At 47.8% G+C, this 20,055-nt stretch overlaps 1 protein-coding gene across 1 annotated transcript in view; it reads right to left on the reverse strand.

The window, feature by feature from the left end:
* The window catches only part of LOC143785210 (uncharacterized), a 54,428-nt gene extending 50,247 nt beyond the window's left edge, over positions 1 to 4,181 (reverse strand). The window contains exon 1 of the mRNA XM_077273924.1: positions 4,066 to 4,181. Within this exon, the coding sequence (XP_077130039.1) occupies positions 4,066 to 4,151 (86 nt within the window). The 5' untranslated portion in view covers positions 4,152 to 4,181. The remainder of the gene's footprint in view (positions 1 to 4,065) is intronic.
* Between the last annotated feature and the right edge of the window lie 15,874 nt (positions 4,182 to 20,055).

Consider the following 20,055-nt stretch of genomic DNA (forward strand, 5'->3'; position numbering starts at 1 on the left):
TACATTACTGATCCTGAGTTACATCCTGTATTATACTCCAGAGCTGCACTCACTATTCTGCTGGTGCAGTCACTGTGTACATACATTACATTACTGATCCTGAGTTACATCCTGTATTATACTCCAGAGCTGCACTCACTATTCTGCTGGTGCAGTCACTGTGTACATACATTACATTACTGATCCTGAGTTACATCCTGTATTATACTCCAGAGCTGCACTCACTATTCTGCTGGTGCAGTCACTGTGTACATACATTACATTACTGATCCTGAGTTACATCCTGTATTATACCCCAGAGCTGCACTCACTATTCTGCTGGTGCAGTCACTGTGTACATACATTACTGATCCTGAGTTACATCCTGTATTATACTCCAGAGCTGCACTCACTATTCTGCTGGTGCAGTCACTGTGTACATACATTACATTACTGATCCTGAGTTACATCCTGTATTATACTCCAGAGCTGCACTCACTATTCTGCTGGTGCAGTCACTTTGTACATACATTACATTACTGATCCTGAGTTACATCCTGTATTATACTCCAGAGCTGCACTCACTATTCTGCTGGTGCAGTCATTGTGTACATACATTACATTACTGATCCTGAGTTACATCCTGTATTATACTCCAGAGCTGCACTCACTATTCTGCTGGTGCAGTCACTGTGTACATACATTACTGATCCTGAGTTACATCCTGTATTATCCTCCAGAGCTGCACTCACTATTCTGCTGGTGCAGTCACTGTGTACATACATTACATTACTGATCCTGAGTTACATCCTGTATTATACTCCAGAGCTGCACTCACTATTCTGCTGGTGCAGTCACTTTGTACATACATTACATTACTGATCCTGAGTTACATCCTGTATTATACTCCAGAGCTGCACTCACTATTCTGCTGATGCAGTCACTGTGTACATACATTACATTACTGATCCTGAGTTACATCCTGTATTACACCCCAGAGCTGCACTCACTATTCTGCTGGTGCAGTCACTGTGTACATACATTACATTACTGATCCTGAGTTACACCCTGCATTATACTCCAGAGCTGCACTCACTATTCTGCTGGTGCAGTCACTGTTTACATACATTACATTACTGATCCTGAGTTACATCCTGTATTATACCCCAGAGCTGCACTCACTATTCTGCTGGTGCAGTCACTGTGTACATACATTATATTACTTATCCTGTTTTGATCCTGAGCTATAGTGAGGCTGTGACCAGGAGTGGTGCTGTGATGAGAAGAGGTTCTGTGCCTAGGAGCAGGACTGTTACTGAGAGGAGGGCTGTGACTGGGAGCTGAGCTGTGATCAGGAGCTGGGCTGTGACCAAGAGAGAGGCTGTCATTGGGAGCTGGGCTGTGATCAGGATCAGGGTTGTTACCAAGGAGCGGGGCTGTGATCAGGAGTGGGGTTGTGACCAAGGAGCTGGGCTGTGATTGGGAGCTGGGCTGTGATTGGGAACCGGGCCTGATCAGGAGCGGGGCTGTGACCAGGAGCGGGGCTGTGATCACGTCCTGGGCTGTGATCAGCAGCTGGGCTGTAACCAGGAGAGGTTCCGTGACCAGGTGCGGAGTTGTGACCAGGAGAGGTTCTGTGACCAGGAGTGGGGCTGTGACCAGGAGCGGGGCTGTGATTGGGAGCTGGGCTGTGATCAGGAGTGGATCTGTGGCCAGGTGCGGAGCTGTGACCAGGAGCTGAGCTGTGATCAGGAGCCAGGCTGTGATCAGGAGCAGGGCTGTGATCAGGAGCCAGGCTGTGATCAGGAGCCAGGCTGTGATCAGGAGCAGGGCTGTGATCAGGAGTGGGGCTGTGACCAGGAGCTGGGCTGTGATTGAGAATGGGGCCGTGATCGGGAGCGGGGCTGTGATCAGGAGCGGGGCTGTGATCGGGAGCAGGGCTGTGATCAGGAGCGGACTGTGATCTGGAACGGGGCTTTGATCGAGAGCGGGGCTGTGACCAGGAGCTGGGCTGTGATCGGGAATGGGGCTATCGGGAGCGGTGCTGTAATCGGTAGCGGTGCTGTGATCGGGAGCGGTGCTGTGATTGGGAGCGGGGCTGTGAACGGGAGTGGGGTTGTGACCAGTGTTATGACCTGGTGGTTAGGAGCACCTGGAATGACCTGATGGTTAAACTAGACGACAGGACAAGCTCTGGGAAGTGGGATCTCTGCTGACCGCAAACCCTAATCCTATCACACACTAGAAATAGCCGTGGAGCGTACCTAACTCTCCCTAGACGCCTCTTCACAGCCTAAGAGCTAACTACCCCTAAAGATAGAGAATAAAGCCTTACCTTGCCTCAGAGAAATTCCCCAAAGGAAAAGGCAGCCCCCCACAAATATTGACTGTGAGTTAAGAGGAAAGTCACAAACACAGGAATGAAACAGGTTTCAGCAAAGGAGGCCAGACTTACTAAATAGACTGAGGATAGGAAAGGGATCTATGCGGTCAGCACAAAAAAACTACAAAAAGCCACGCAGAGTGTGCAAAAAGACCCCCGCACCGACTCACGGTGCGGAGGTGCCACTCTGCAACCCAGAGCTTCCAGCTAGCAAGGCAATATCATGTTAGCAAGCTGGACTAGAACTTAGCAAGTACTAATAAATATATTCAGTACACAATGAACAACAAATGAACTAGCAGGGACTTAGCTTCTGCTGGAGTAGACAGGTCATCAGAAAGATCCGAGAGAGATCTGAACCAGTACTGATACATTGACAGCTGGCATGAAGTAACGATCTGAGTGGAGTTAAATAGAGAAGCCAGCCTAGCCCCAAACGAGGGCAGCTGAGGAAGCAACCTCAGAACCAGCAGTTCCACTCACAGCCACCAGAGGGAGTCCACGGACAGAACTCGCCGAAGTACCATTCATGACCACAGGAGGGAGTTCGAGAACGGAATTCACAACAGACCAGGTGCTGGGCTGTGATCAGGAGCGGGGCTGTGATTGGGAGCGGGGCTGTGATTGGGAGCGGGGCTGTGATCGGGAGCGGGGCTGTGATCAGGAGTCGGTGCTGTGATCAGGAGTCAGGGCTGTTATCAGGAGTCAGGGCTGTGATTAGGAGGGGGTCTGTGATCAGGAGCGGGGCTGTGATCGGTAACGGGGCTGTGATCTGGAGCGGAGCTGTGACCAGGTGCTGGGCTGTGATCGGGAGCGTTGCTGTGATCGGGAGCGGGGCTGTGATTGGGAGCAGGGCTGTGATCGGGAGCAGGGCTGTGACCAGGTGCTGGGCTGTGATCAGAAATGGGGCTGTGATCGGGAGCGGGGCTGTGATCGGGAGCGGGCCTGTGATCGGGAGCGGGGCTGTAATCAGTAGTCGGGGCTGTGATCAGGAGTCGGGGCTGTGATCAGGAGTGGGGCTGTGATCGGGAGCGGGGCTGTGATTGGGAGCGGGGCTGTGATTGGGAGCAGGGCTGTAATCGGGAGTCGGGGCTGTGATCGGGAGTCGGGGCTGTGATTGGGAGCGGGGCTGTGATCGGGAGCGGGGCTGTGATTGGGAGCGGGGCTGTAATCGGTAGTCGGGGCTGTGATCAGGAGTGGGGCTGTGATCAGGAGTGGGGCTGTGATTGGGAGCGGGGCTGTGGTCGGGAGCGGGGCTGTGATCGGGAGCGGGGCTGTGATTGGGAGCGGGGCTGTAATCGGGAGTCGGGGCTGTAATCGGGAGTCGGGGCTGTGATCGGGAGTCGGGGCTTTAATCAGGAGTGGGGCTGTGACCATTAGCAAGGCTGTGAATATATTGTATTGGTTTGTTCTTAGTTTCTATCATACTTGTATTTTTTTTAACACTGTCTTTCTGGATTAAACATTTAATAGCTCTGTTCCTTTTGCTCTGTAAACCGCACCCATGAAGCCAAATGCTACCTGTAACGGGCGTCCAATCAGTCTGTATACACGATTGGTGATGGCAGCGAGTAGTAGTTCCTTCTCTTATTGTGGAGCTGGCAGTGACAGCACCAGGGTGTACATATATATTCCATGCGTTCCCCAATAACGGCCTAGTAGTGGAGGCAGCCACGTCCATGACACGTCAGTCAATTGCTTACTTGTCCTGACGATTGGAGGCAGCGAAGTTGTGTCCTATGACAAACTGGTGGCAGCGATGGGATCTGCGTGATCTCTCCGGTGTCATCTGTGAGAAATGGTTGGATCCGCGTGACCTTCCCCGCTATTATCCTTGACACCGAAAACACCTAAACAGCCGTGTGATTCTGTGACTGATCCTGCGTTCCATCAACTCCCCTATCAGATCCACCATGTAACAGTCACACACGAGCGCCCTCCACAGAGGAACACCGACTGACAGGAAGGAGGTAGAGTGACACTGCTGAGGTAGAGTGAAAGCTGAGCGCTGATTGGTTGCTTTGGTGATATAAAAGCTGAGCGCTGATTGGTTACTCTAGTAATATATAAGCTGAGTGCTGATTGGTTGCTATGAAGAGTGCGATCATCATCTTGTACAGACCGCATGAGGAATCCGGGGAGGTTATGGCGGCCATCTTGTCTGATCAGTGGTCACTGTACATGTGGAGCTGTGGGGTCTGGAGTCCGATGATGAAGACGCTGGTAACTTTGCAGGATGGGGGATGGAAATTTCTCAATAATTGTAAAGTGCTGCGGAATATGTTGGCGCTATATAAATAAAAATTATTATTATTATTATAAGAAGAACGGCGTATAAAATCCTCCATCTTAAGAAGCTCTGACCAAAGCCTGATGCCAAGAGCTCACAAATCTAATGGGTCGGATGCTGATGTGAGGAGAGGGAAGTGAGGACCTGCATCTACTGTCTGGGGAAGTCTTCCCTGTGTGTAGCCATGACAACCAAATGAACACCACCATGCTTTACACTACAGGCTGCATCCAAGAAGATCAGCAGAAAATAATAACAATAAACTACGGAGGGCGCCGTTGAGTAACAGCACTGCAGCTGCCATCAGGGCTTCGAAGACTCAGAGAATTAGAGTCGTCCCCCAACTTATACAGAAGCTTACAGAAGAGGGCGACAGTCGTTTTTTCATCCCTTTAAGTGGACATGTTTTCCTGTGAGCTGAAGATAATGTCCCAGGTGAGGCTGACACCTCCAGAATCCTCTCTGCACCTGACGGGCGTCATGGTTGTCAGCTTTCGGGCCTTGAGCAGCTTTCAGGGAGCTCCTGGGACTCCGTCGCCTCAGGGAAAGATCTTTCCTCCTTGCAGCTTATGACGGATCAGAGCAGCTCATAAATGCCTGGTGTCTGCGCCTCTTCTAGAAGTCTCCGCTGCTTATCCTCACAGTCCCAGGACACAAGAGCTGACACTCCATTTGTTTCACCGCCACTTTCCACTCTGAAGTTGGCAGTCAGCTCTCCGCACTCCCTGCGTGGCATACAGTATACATTCCTCTCTCCGCACTCCCTGCGTGGCATACAGTATACATTCCCCTCTCCGCACTCCCTGCGTGGCATACAGTATACATTCCCCTATCCACACTCCCTGCGTGGCATACAGTATACATTCCCCTCTCCGCACTCCCTGCGTGGCATACAGTATACATTCCCCTTTCCGCACTCCCTGCGTGGCATACAGTATACATTCCCCTCTCCGCACTCCCTGCGTGGCATACAGTATACATTCCCCTCTCTGCTCTCCCTGCGTGGCATACAGTATACATTCCCCTCTCTGCTCTCCCTGCGTGGCATACAGTATACATTCCCCTCTCCGCACTCCCTGCGTGGCATACAGTATACATTCCTCTCTCCGCACTCCCTGCGTGGCATACAGTATACATTCCTCTCTCCGCACTCCCTGCGTGGCATACAGTATACATTCCTCTCTCCGCACTCCCTGCGTGGCATACAGTATACATTCCCCTCTCCGCACTCCCTGCGTGGCATGCAGTATACATTCCCCTCTCCGCACTCCCTGCGTGGCATACAGTATACATTCCCCTCTCTGCTCTCCCTGCGTGGCATACAGTATACATTCCCCTCTCTGCTCTCCCTGCGTGGCATACAGTATACATTCCCCTCTCCGTACTCCCTGCGTGGCATACAGTATACATTCCTCTCTCCGCACTCCCTGCGTGGCATACAGTATACATTCCTCTCTCCGCACTCCCTGCGTGGCATACAGTATACATTCCCCTCTCCGCACTCCCTGCGTGGCATACAGTATACATTCCCCTCTCCGCACTCCCTGGGTGGCATACAGTATACATTCCCCTCTCCGCACTCCCTGGGTGGCACACAGTATACATTCCTCTCTCCGCACTCCCTGCGTGGCATACAGTATACATTCCTCTCTCCGCACTCCCTGCGTGGCATACAGTATACATTCCTCTCTCCGCACTCCCTGCGTGGCATACAGTAAACATTCCCCTCTCCGCACTCCCTGAGCGGCATACAGTATTCATTCCTCTCTCCGCACTCCCTGCGTGGCATGCAGTATACATTCCCCTCTCAGCACTCCCTGCGTGGCATACAGTATACATTCCCCTCTCCGCACTCCCTGCGTGGCATGCAGTATACATTCCCCTCTCCGCACTCCCTGCGTGGCATACAGTATACATTCCCCTCTCTGCTCTCCCTGCGTGGCATACAGTATACATTCCCCTCTCTGCGTGGCATACAGTATACATTCCCCTCTCCGTACTCCCTGCGTGGCATACAGTATACATTCCCCTCTCCGCACTCCCTGCGTGGCATACAGTATACATTCCCCTCTCCGCACTCCCTGGGTGGCATACAGTATACATTCCCCTCTCCGCACTCCCTGGGTGGCACACAGTATACATTCCTCTCTCCGCACTCCCTGCGTGGCATACAGTATACATTCCTCTCTCCGCACTCCCTGCGTGGCATACAGTAAACATTCCCCTCTCCGCACTCCCTGAGCGGCATACAGTATTCATTCCTCTCTCCGCACTCCCTGCGTGGCATGCAGTATACATTCCCCTCTCCGCACTCCCTGCGTGGCATGCAGTATACATTCCCCTCTCCGCACTCCCTGCGTGGCATACAGTATACATTCCCCTCTCTGCTCTCCCTGCGTGGCATACAGTATACATTCCCCTCTCTGCGTGGCATACAGTATACATTCCCCTCTCCGTACTCCCTGCGTGGCATACAGTATACATTCCCCTCTCCGCACTCCCTGCGTGGCATACAGTATACATTCCCCTCTCCGCACTCCCTGGGTGGCATACAGTATACATTCCCCTCTCCGCACTCCCTGGGTGGCACACAGTATACATTCCTCTCTCCGCACTCCCTGCGTGGCATACAGTATACATTCCTCTCTCCGCACTCCCTGCGTGGCATACAGTAAACATTCCCCTCTCCGCACTCCCTGAGCGGCATACAGTATTCATTCCTCTCTCCGCACTCCCTGCGTGGCATGCAGTATACATTCCCCTCTCCGCACTCCCTGCGTGGCATACAGTATACATTCCCCTCTCTGCTCTCCCTGCGTGGCATACAGTATACATTCCCCTCTCTGCGTGGCATACAGTATACATTCCTCTCTCCGCACTCCCTGCGTGGCATACAGTATACATTCCCCTCTCCGCACTCCCTGCGTGGCATACAGTATACATTCCCCTCTCCGCACTCCCTGGGTGGCATACAGTATACATTCCCCTCTCCGCACTCCCTGGGTGGCACACAGTATACATTCCTCTCTCCGCACTCCCTGCGTGGCATACAGTATACATTCCTCTCTCCGCACTCCCTGCGTGGCATACAGTAAACATTCCCCTCTCCGCACTCCCTGAGCGGCATACAGTATTCATTCCTCTCTCCGCACTCCCTGCGTGGCATGCAGTATACATTCCCCTCTCAGCACTCCCTGCGTGGCATACAGTATACATTCCCCTCTCCGCACTCCCTGAGCGGCATACAGTATACATTCCCCTCTCCGCACTCCCTCCGCGGCATACAGTATACATTCCCCTCTCCGCTCTCCCTGCGTGGCATACAGTATACATTCCCCTCTCCGCACTCCCTGCGTGGCATGCAGTATACATTCCGCTCTCCGCTCTCCCTGCGTGGCATGCAGTATACATTCCCCTCTCCGCACTCCCTGAGCGGCATACAGTATACATTCCCCTCTCCGCTCTCCCTGCGTGGCATGCAGTATACATTCCGCTCTCTGCACTCCCTGCGTGGCATACAGTATACATTCCCCTCTTCCTCTTCGATGTGTCAGTCTTCACTGCAGGTCTGGGATTGTGTTCATGAACCAGGACACTCAGGATGAACCTGGCTACTAATCCCTCCAGTAGAAAGAAGTGCTGCAGTGTAAAGCAGTGGACATTGTTAAATATCGGGTAATCACAGACAGATTATCGTCGGCAGGCCCTCATCTATACTAATTGCATATATTATATTTATATATATGAGTAACCTGTGTCCGCTCCAACATAGAAACTAATGGAAAGTGACAATCTCCTGCCATCGATATCATTGCCTTCAATTAGTGGGATCCAGACCTCCGGGGTCAGCTGACCGATCAATCAATCCCCTTACTGCCTCCATTTTGGTAGCTTCATCAGAGGCCGCAGTGGAGGGGTCACTGATTTAATTGACTCGGTCACAGATATTCTCTCCTTTCATTCATGTCTTGGCTGAAAACCCTGAAGGATTCTGCAGTAATTCCATCAGTGAGTGGCCACATCACAGCCGCAGGGAATAAGATCCTGAGATAATCCAGACTCTTCTCTGACACTGGGAATTAATTACATGAGATTAATGCGGGAAGTTACAGCCACACCAGACATAACTGTCCTTATTCCCGGGAGGAAGCGGCGCCACGAGAAAAAATTGATAAATACGAGATGGATGAATATAAGGGTTATATAATAATTATTATAGCGTAATATAATATGGGCTCACGTGGTGAGGTGGATTCTCTGCGCTACAGGTCTTGGTGCGAGGCACAAACCGGGGGCTATTGTGCAACGGCGAAGGTCTTAACGGATGACACATGGATCCGTGAGGACCAGGATATCAGGGTGTGTAGGACAGCAGACAAGAAAATGGAGCAGGTGCAGGAGAGTCAGGTGTGGGGCTGCAGACAAGAGCAGTAACTATAAAGGAAACTTGCAGGGAAGCAGTTAATCACAGGAATGCAGTCTGGTATCTTCCAGCAGGACAATGGTTAATAGCAGCAATGTAGCAGACAAGTAAATGCAGTCTGGTAATTCCAGAAGGACAATAGTTAATAGCAGGCTAGTAATTACAGTTTGTTACCTTCCAGTACGACACTGGTTAATAGCATCAATGTAACAGAGAAGTAAATTCAGTCTGGTACTTTACAGCAGGACAATAGTTACTAGCAGCAATGTAACAGCGCAGTAAATGAAAACTGGAGATTCGCTTGAAGAGATGCATTACCTTGATTGCAGAGGCCGTGTGTGCACAGCACTAAGAACAGAGGAGTTGGTAACTTGCTCCCTGAGTGGTTGGTTTGGACTACAGTAAACTGGACTGAGCTTGGGAATAAGGCTTGTAGCCTGGAAGTCAGGAGTAGTAGAGGAGGCGATAGACACCTGGCAAAGAACATGAAATCCCCCAACAATCTTAAACGAACTGTGGACAATGCTACTTAATACACGAGCACCTTGCCCCTGCCAGAGTTGGCCTTAAAGGCCTAGGGCTATGATATCAGAGGAGGTTGGCGAGAAACCCAGAATGGACTCCTGCAAAAGGAGGCGGCCAGAGAAGAAGGGACACGGGCACGACGCTTGTGCTGGGACTGGCAAGTAACAATAAGACAGATAGATTAATAGATAGATAATAGATAGATAATAGATACATAGATAGATATATATAGATAATAGATAGATGATAGATAATAGATACATATATATAGATAATAGATAGATGATAGATAGATGATAATAGATGATAGGTAATAGATGATAGATAGATAATAGATAGATAATAGATAGATAGATAGATAGATAGATAATAGATAACAGACAAATAATAAATAATAGATAGATAATAGACAGATAATAGATAATAGATACATAGATAGATAATAGATAGATGATAGATAGATGATAATAGATGATAGGTAATAGAGGGATTGCTGTGTCCCCTCTCAGTATTGGGGGCCGTCGCTGTCGCCTGATGCTGGGGTCTGCACATTGCTGCCCTTTACTATGGGGGTCCCCGTGGTGGCTGTGCGGCAGCGGCGCCCCTCATTCAGCAGAGCCCCCAGCGCTGTCTGAGCACAAAGCGAGGATAATGTGCGAGATGATGCAAGTAAAAGCACTATGAATAAATGACAAGCTGTGGGTATTAATTCCCCGCCATCCAGAGAGCGTCAGCAAGGAGGGGGCACAATGGGGGATCTGAGGAGAGATCTGTACGGGGAGCGGGAGATCAGGGGGGGAGGCAGCCGCTAATTATTACACGGTTGTGACAAAGGAATCGTCCGTGAATGTAATAGATTAAATGATTCCGAAGATTTCAATTGGTCGGATCTAATGGCACCAGAGGCACTATGATCGCTATATTCACTCACCATTGTTATCAGTGTTTACTGCGGTTCTGGCATTCTATTCATGAAGTGGGTGAATCAGGATGAACATAAGGGGGTCTGCAGCCAATAAAATATGAGAGACTCTGCACGTCGCCCCTATAGAGAGCGGCCGGCGGATTTGCGTAATTTCCGTAAACTGTGCTAAACAAATGGAGAAGCAAAAGTGAAGGAAGAGGACGGCAGCAAGTGATGGATGATGACGGCTAACGTTATCACTACAGCGCAATATACCGGAGGAACAATGGAGCCGTGTGCCAGGCAGACAGCAGGCCGTTATACATATGCCGCGGCTATAAAACCACCGCCGAGCGCTGATTAAACTGCTGCCAAAGAAATAAAATACCTCATTATCCCATCCCCCTCTCCACTGGAACAAGCTGGATGTTTCCAAATGCGATAAAACTCCCTCAGCAGTGTACAGTTAGGTCCATATATATTTGGACAGAGACAACATTTTTCTCATTTTGGTTATAGACATTACCAAAATGAATTTCAAACAAAACAATTCAGATGCAGTTGAAGTTCAGACTTTCAGCTTTCATTTGAGGGTATCCATATTACAATTGGATGAAGGGTTTAGGAGTTTCAGCTCCTTAACATGTGCCACCCTGTTTTTAAAGGGACCAAAAGTAATTGGACAATTGACTCCAAGGCTATTTCATGGACAGGTGTGGGCAATCCCTTTGTTATGTCATCTCAATTAAGCAGATAAAAGGCCTGGAGTTGATTTGAGGTGTGGTTCCTGCATTTGGAAGGTTTTCCTATGAAGTAAACATGCGGTCCAAGGAGCTCTCCATGCAGGTGAAACAAGCCATCCTTAAGCTGTGAAAACAGAAAAAACCCATCCGAGAAATTGCTACAATATTAGGAGTGGCAAAATCTACAGTTTGGTACATCGTAAGAAAGAAAGAAAGCACTGGTGATCTCATCAATGCAAAAAGACCTGAGTGCCCATGGAAGACAACAGTGGTGGATGATCGCAGAATAATCTCCATGGTGAAAAGAAACCCCTTCACAACAGCCAACCAAGTGACCAACACTCTCCAGGAGGTCGGCGTATCAATATCCAAATCTACCATAAAGAGAAGACTGCATGAAAGTGACTACAGAGGGTTCACTGCACGGTGCAGCCACTCATAAGCATCAAGAATAAAAAGGCTAAAAAACATCTAAAAAAGCCGGCACAGTTCTGGAAGAACATTCTGTGGACAGATGAAACCAAGATCAACCTCTACCAGAATGATGGAAAGAGAAAAGTATGGTGAAGGCGTGGTCCAGCTCATGATCCAAAGCATACCACATCATCTGTAAAACACGGCGGAGGCAGTGTGATGGCTTGGGCATGCATGGCTGCCAGTGGCGCTGGGTCACTAGTGTTTATGGATGATAGCACGGTGGCGCAGTGGTTAGCACTGCAGCCTTGCAGCGCTGGAGTCCTGGGTTCAAACGCCACCAAGGACAACATCTGCAAAGAGTTTGTATGTTCTCTCCGTGTTTGCGTGGGTTTCCTCCGGGCACTCCGGTTTCCTCCCACATTCCAAAGACATACTGATAGGGAATTTAGATTGTGAGCCCCATCGGGGACAGTGATGATAATGTGTCCAAAAATGTAAAGCGCTGCGGAATATGTTAGCGCTATATAAAAATAAAGATTATTATTATTATGTGACACAGGAATGAATTCTGAGGTCTTCAGAGCCGCCATACTGTGTGCTCAGATCCAGCCAAATGCAGCCAAACTGATTGGTCGTCATTTCATACTACAGATGCACAATGACCCAAAACATAAAGCCAAAGCAACCCAGGAGTTTATTAAAGCAAAGAAGTGGAATATTCCGGAATGGCCAAGTCAGTCACCTGATCTCAACCCAATTGAGCCGCATTTCACTTGTTAAAGACTAAACTTCAGACAGAAAGGTCCACAAACGAACAGCAACTGAAAACCACCACAGTGAAGGCCTGGAGAGCATCAAAAAGGAGGAAACACAGCGTCTGGTGATGTCCATGAGTTCAAGACTTCAGGCAGTCATTGCCAACAAAGGGTTTTTAGCCAAGTACTAGAAATGAACATTTTATTTACAATTATTGAATATGTCCAATTATTTTTGGTCCCTTTAAAAACAGGGTGGCACATGTTAACGAGCTGAAACTCCTAAACCCTTCATCCAATTTATACCCTCAAATGAAAGCTGAAAGTCTGAACTTCAACTGCATCTGAATTGTTTTGTTTAAAATTCATTGTGGTATTGTCTATAACCAAAATTAGAAAAATGTTGTCTCTGTCCAAATATATATGGACCTAACTGCATATACACGTCCGGGAAAGGTGGGTGACAACGGTACTGTCCCTAATACAGGGGTACAGGTTGTCCGCATACAGAATCCAAGGATCCCAGCTGAAAGGAGGCACTGTCCCTTTAAGAGTTTGGACTGGGCCTACATATGTTTCCATTGCCATAGTATGTAATAAACCCGATCATCATCAGGAGATCTCCAGGAAAGCTCCTTTAAATGCCCACCCAGTGTTCCAGGTTGGTAGCAGGGGGAGTAGGCGCGTCGGGGGAATAATCGTGTCGGAGGAGTCGGCGCGTCGGGGGAATAATCGTGTCGGGGGAGTCAGCGCGTCGGGGGAATAATCGTGTCGGGGGAGTCGGCGCGTTGGGGACTCCAGATGTATAATCCGGCTCCTTAAATTTGCTGATGACACCTAATTTCTAATCTGACAGCTGAGATACCAGAGATTAAACAGAGAATGAAACACGACATAAAGGAGCTGCATCAGTGAGAGAGAGACACAGAAGAGAAATACAGAGCAGAGAAAGCAGAAAACAGACATAGAAGAGAAAGATACAGAAGAGAGACAAAGGAGAGAGAGACACAGCAGAGAGGGACGTAGAGAGAGACACAGAAGAGAGAAATATAGTATAGAGATAAACAGAAGACAACGACGTAGAAGAGAAAGTCAAGACACATAAGAGGGAAGAGAAGAGACACAGAAGAGAGAGATAACACATATAGTGGCTTCCAAAAGTATTCCCCTCCCCCCATCCCTTGGCATTTTTTGTGTTTTGCTACCTCACAACCTGGAATTTCACTGTTTCTTCAGGGTTTGCATCAGTTCACGTAAAGATCGTGCCGACAGCTGTGAACATTTGGTTTTATTTTCATTGTGAAGCAAACAAAAAATAGGACAAAATATCTGAAAACCTCAGTGTGCAGAACTATTCACCCCCTAAAGTCAGTACTGTGTAGAGCCTCCTTTTGCAGTAATTACAGCTGCAATCACTTTGGATAAGTCTCTATGAGCTTTCCACATCTGGCCACTGGGATTTTTGCTTTTTCCTGAAGGAAAAACTTCTCCAGGTCCTTCACGTTAGATGTTTCCTCTGGTGAACAGCGATCTTCACGTCTGACCACAGATTCTCCAGTGGATGAAGGTTTGGGCTGGGACTCGGCTGCTCCAGAACATTTACACGTCTCCCCTTACACCACTCAGTGTGGCTTTAGCAGTATGCTTTGGGTCATTGTATTGTTGGAAGGTGAACCTCCGTGCTGGTCTCACATCACTGAAACAGGTTTTCCTCAAAAGTATCCCTGTATTTCGCATCATCCATCTTCGCCTCTACTTGGACCATTTTCCCTGTACATGCTGCCGAAAAAATCTCCCCACAGCATGATGCTGCCACCACCATGTTTCACTGTAGGGATGGACTTCTTGGGGTGATGAGCTGTGTTAGTTTGGTGCCAGACATAACAATTACCTTGTTGGCCAAAAAGTTCAATTTTGGTCTCCTCTGACCACAGCACCTTCTTACATACATTTGTGGAGTCTCCCACATGTCTTTTCTCATACTCAAAAATGAGCCTTACAATTTTCGTGTGTAAGTAAAGGCTTTTTTTCTGCCCACTCTTCTATAAAAGCCACCTCTATGGAGTGCACGGCTTATTGTGGTCGTGTGGACAGATACTTCAGTCTCTGCTTGAGAACTCTGCTGCTCCTTCAGGATTTCCTTTGGTCTCTGTGCTGCCTTTCTGATTAATGCCTTTCTTGCCCGGGCTGAGAATTTTGACCCTCTCTTGGCAGGTTTGTTGTGGCACCATGTTCTTTCCATTTGATGATAATAGATTTAAAGTGAGTCTGTCACACCAAAATTCGAGTATGAGCTGCTGCCACCGGAATCAGGGGCTTATCTACAGCATTCTGGCAGGAAGACAAGAAGAGGACGTCATCGTATGAAGATGGGAGGCGCTGGACCCGGACCGCGACACCCACCGCAGCGGGACCGCCCCCGGGTGAGTATAATCTAACCTGTTTTTTCTTATCTTTCAGGTTATATCGGGGGGCTTATCTACAGCATTACAGAATGCGATGTCTGCGAATTGAGATACTGATTTGGCTTTTATCCTAAGTCATATTGCACGACTCGTTAGAGGGTTAATTGTGACTTGTAGGATCGCTACTTCCATCAGGTGGCGCTATAGAGTTAAGTCCTCTTTTTCTCAGAAGAGGCAATTTGCATATAGAATGCGATATGTAAGCCCCTGATGCCGGTGGCCACAGCTCATACTTGAATTTTGGGGTGACAGATTCCCTTTAATGGTGCTCTGGGGATCATCAGAGAGACACAGAAGAAAGACACAAAAGAGGCACAAAAAAAGAGAAAAGAGATATACACAGAAGAAAGACACACCGAAGAGAGACACAGAAGAGAGACACAAAAGAAAGAGTGAGACACAGAAGAGAGACACAAAAGAGACACAGAAGAGAGACATAAAAGAGAGACATAGAAGAGAGACACAGAAGAGAGACATAAAAGAGAGACATAGAAGAGAGACACAGAAGAGAGACATAAAAGAGACATAGAAGAGAGACACAGAAGAGAGACATAAAAGAGAGACATAGAAGAGAGACATAGAAGAGAGACACAGAAGAGAGACATAAAAGAGAGACATAGAAGAGAGACACAGAAGAGAGACACAGAAGAGAGACACAAAAGAGAGACACAAAAGAGAGACACAGAAGAGAGAGACACAGAAGAGAGACACAGAAGAGAGACACAGAAGAGTGAGACACAGAAGAGTGAGACACAAAAGATAGACAAAGAAGAGAGACACAAGAGAGAGACACAGAAGAGAGACACAGAAGAGAGGAAAGCAGAAGAGAGACACAGAAGAGAGACACAGAAGAGAGACACAGAAGAGAGAGAGACACAAAAGAGTGAGACACAAAAGATAGACAAAGAAGAGAGACACAAGAGAGAGATACAGAAGAGAGACACAGAAGAGAGGAAAGCAGAAGAGAGACACAGAAGAGAGACACAAAAGAGAGACACAGAAGAGAGACACAGAAGAGACAGACACAGAAGAGAGGAAAGCAGAAGAGAGACACAGAAGAGAGACACAGAAGAATGAGACACAGAAGAATGAGACACAGAAGAGAGACACAGAAGAGAGACACAGAAGAGACACAGAAGAGAGACATAAAAGAGAGACATAGAAGAGAGAGACACAGAAGAGAGACATAGATGAGAGACACAAAAGAGAGACACAAAAGAGAGAGACAGAAGAGAGTGGCGTAGAAGAGACACAGAAGAGAGGAATGCAGAAGAGAGACACAGAAGATACAGAAGAGAGAGACACAGAAGAGAGACACACAAGAGAGACAAATAGAGAGACACAGAAGAGAGACACAGAAGAGAGGAATGCAGAAGAGAGACACAGAAGAGAGGAATGCAGAAGAGAGAGACACAGAAGAGAGACATAGAAGAGAGAGACACAGAAGAGAGTCATAGAAGAGAGACAAAGAAGAGAGAGACACAGAAGAGAGACACAGATGAGAGACACAAAAGAGAGAGACACAGAAGAGAGACACATAAGTGAGGGACGTAGAAGAGACACAGAAGAGAGGAATGCAGAAGAGAGACACAGAAGATACAGAAGAGAGAGACACAGAAGAGAGACACACAAGAGAGACAAATAGAGAGACACAGAAGAGAGACACAGAAGAGAGGAATGCAGAAGAGAGACACAGAAGAGAGACACAGAAGAGAGGAATGCAGAAGAGAGAGACACAGAAGAGAGACAGAAGAGAGAGACAGAGAAGAGAGGAATGCAGAAGAGAGAGACACAGAAGAGAGACATAGAAGAGAGACACAGAAGAGAGACATAGGAGACAAAGAAGAGAGAGACACAGAAGAGAGACATAGAAGAGAGAGACACAGAAGAGAGACACAGAAGAGAGACACAGAAGAGAGGAATGCAGAAGAGAGAGACACAGAAGAGAGGAATGCAGAAGAGAGAGACACAGAAGAGAGACATAGAAGAGAGACAAAGAAGAGAGAGACACAGAAGAGAGAGACACAGAAGAGAGACATAGAAGAGAGAGACACAGAAGAGAGACACAGAAGAGAGACATAGAAGAGAGAGACACAGAAGAGAGAGACACAGAAGAGAGAGACACAGAAGAGAGACATAGAAGAGAGAGACACAGAAGAGAGAGACACAGAAGAGAGAGACACAGAAGAGAGACGTAGAAGAGAGAGACACAGAAGAGTGAGACACAGAAGAGAGAGACACAGAAGAGAGAGACACAGAAGAGAGACATAGAAGAGAGAAACACAGAAGAGAGACATAGAAGAGAGACAAAGAAGAGAGACACAGAAGAGAGACAAAGAAGAGAGACACAGAAGAGAGGAATGCAGAAGAGAGAGACACAGAAGAGAGACATAGAAGAGAGAGACATAGAAGAGAGACAAAGAAGAGAGACACAGAAGAGAGACACAGAAGAGAGGAATGCAGAAGAGAGACACATAAGAGAGACACAGAAGAGAGGAATGCAGAAGAGAGACACATAAGAGAGACACAGAAGAGAGGAATGCAGAAGAGAGACACATAAGAGAGACACAGAAGAGAGGAATGCAGAAGAGAGAGACACAGAAGAGTGAGACACAGAAGAGAGAGACACAGAAGAGAGGTGTAGGAGAGCTGTGAAGAGATGTTATAATTAATAACTCTCCCGCACCTTAATAACATAGGGAGACTTTCAGGCAATGCTCTCTGGGAAATGTATGCAAATACCGGACCAGGTGTTTTTACAGCCTTTAGATGCTGGAGACATGGGGAGGAGGCGATGACTGTGGAGGACTCAGTAGGATGATGGTACAATGACTTTGGAGTGGGGGAGAGGAAAGTCAGACAAGGAAATGAATGGGAAGATCTGAGAGCGTGAGATGCACAGAGACGGATTGGGGGGATTTTTTATTTCGTGCCTCTAACTCTGTTTCATAACCCAGCTCCTGGCGGAGAGTGAAATGGGGTCACACTGTGAGTGGGTAAAGCTGCAGCTTCCACCGCCGTCTGCCGGGGTTTATATATAGTCTGGAAGTGTCTCCTCTATGATTCTGCTTTCTAAAGCCGGAGCCACATGGAGCCGCTGAAATATTTATTGGGCAGAAGTTCTAGAATTTTTCACTCCAGTGAGGCTGGAAAAGTTTCCGAGCGAGGCCCGAGCTACAGGCATCCTCCATAGCTACAGATGTGCGATACATAGGCTGACAGGCAGGCTCGGACTGGCCCCAGGGTAACAGGGGAATCCTAAGGGTATGTTTCCACGTTCAGTTTTGCTTCAGGCTTTGGTCAGGATTTTATGCAGGTAAAATCCTGACCAAAACTGCACCTGAGGTCACTGGCAGGTCACCTGCGGTGTTCCTGCGTGTTTTGCTCATAGTAGCAACATGCTGCGTTTCGAAAAAACGCACCACGCATGCGTTTTCGCGGCAAAAACGCATGCGTTTTTTAACGCATAGTGGAGTCTGGATTTCATGAAATCCCATCCACTATGCTGTAACATCTGGACGCTGCGTTTTTGACGCTGCAGAAAAACGCAGTGTCAAAAACGCAGCGTTTCCTGAACGTGGAAACATACCCTTAGAGTGCCGAGGAGAAGGAACAGAGGAGGCCGTGAGGAGGAGCGGTGTCCGCCAGTGACAGATGTGCGTGTAAGACCGCGTTCACACTGGCGCATAAACCGGACAAGTGAAATCCCATAAGAAATCAGACCAATGTTATTCAATGATTCAGTGCAGATCTGCGGATTTTTTCTCAGCTGTATTCGGCATGCTGTCATTACACTCCGAAAGACAATCAGTATACGGACCACCATTATACAGACCATCAGTATACGGACCACCATTATACGGACCATCAGTATACGGACCACCATTATACGGACCATCAGAATACGGACCACCATTATACAGACCATCAGTATACGGACCACCATTATACGGACCATCAGTATACGGACCACCATTATACAGACCATCAGTATACGGACCACCATTATACAGACCATCAGTATACGGACCACCATTATACGGATCATCAGTATACGGACCACCATTATACAGACCATGAGTATACAGACCACCATTATACAGACCATCAGTATACGGACCACCATTATACAGACCATCAGTATACGGACCACCATTATACAGACCATCAGTATACGGACCACTATTATACAGACCATCAGTATACAGACCACCATTATACAGACCATGAGTATACAGACCACCATTATACAGACCATCAGTATACGGACCACCATTATACAGACCATCAGTATACGGACCACCATTATACAGACCATCAGTATATGGACCACCATTATACAGACCATCAGTATACGGACCACTATTATACAGACCATCAGTATACAGACCACCATTATACAGACCATCAGTATATGGACCACCATTATACAGACCATCAGTATACGGACCACTATTATACAGACCATCAGTATACAGACCACCATTATACAGACCATGAGTATACAGACCACCATTATACAGACCATCAGTATACGGACCACCATTATACGGACCATCAGTATACGGACCACCATTATACAGACCATCAGTATACGGACCACCATTATACGGACCATCAGTATACGGACCACCATTATACAGACCATCAGTATACGGACCACCATTATACAGACCATCAGTATAAGGACCACCATTATACAGACCATCAGTATACGGACAACCATTATACAGACCATCAGTACACGGACCACTATTATACAGACCATCAGTATACGGACCACCATTATACAGACCATGAGTATACAGACGACCATTATACAGACCATCAGTATACGGACCACCATTATACAGACCATCAGTATACAGACCACCATTATACAGACCATGAGTATACAGACCACCATTATACAGACCATCAGTATACGGACTACCATTATACAGACCATCAGTATATGGACCACCATTATACAGACCATCAGTATACGGACCACCATTATACAGACCATCAGTATACGACTACCATTATACAGACCATCAATATATGGACCACCATTATACAGAACATCAGCATACGGACCACCATTATACAGACCATCAGTGTACGGACCAACATTATACAGACCATCAGTATACGGACCACCATTATACAGACCATCAGTATACGGACCA

This window comes from Ranitomeya variabilis, chromosome 7 (genome assembly GCF_051348905.1).
Source record: "Ranitomeya variabilis isolate aRanVar5 chromosome 7, aRanVar5.hap1, whole genome shotgun sequence".
NCBI classification, from domain to species: Eukaryota; Metazoa; Chordata; class Amphibia; order Anura; family Dendrobatidae; genus Ranitomeya; species Ranitomeya variabilis.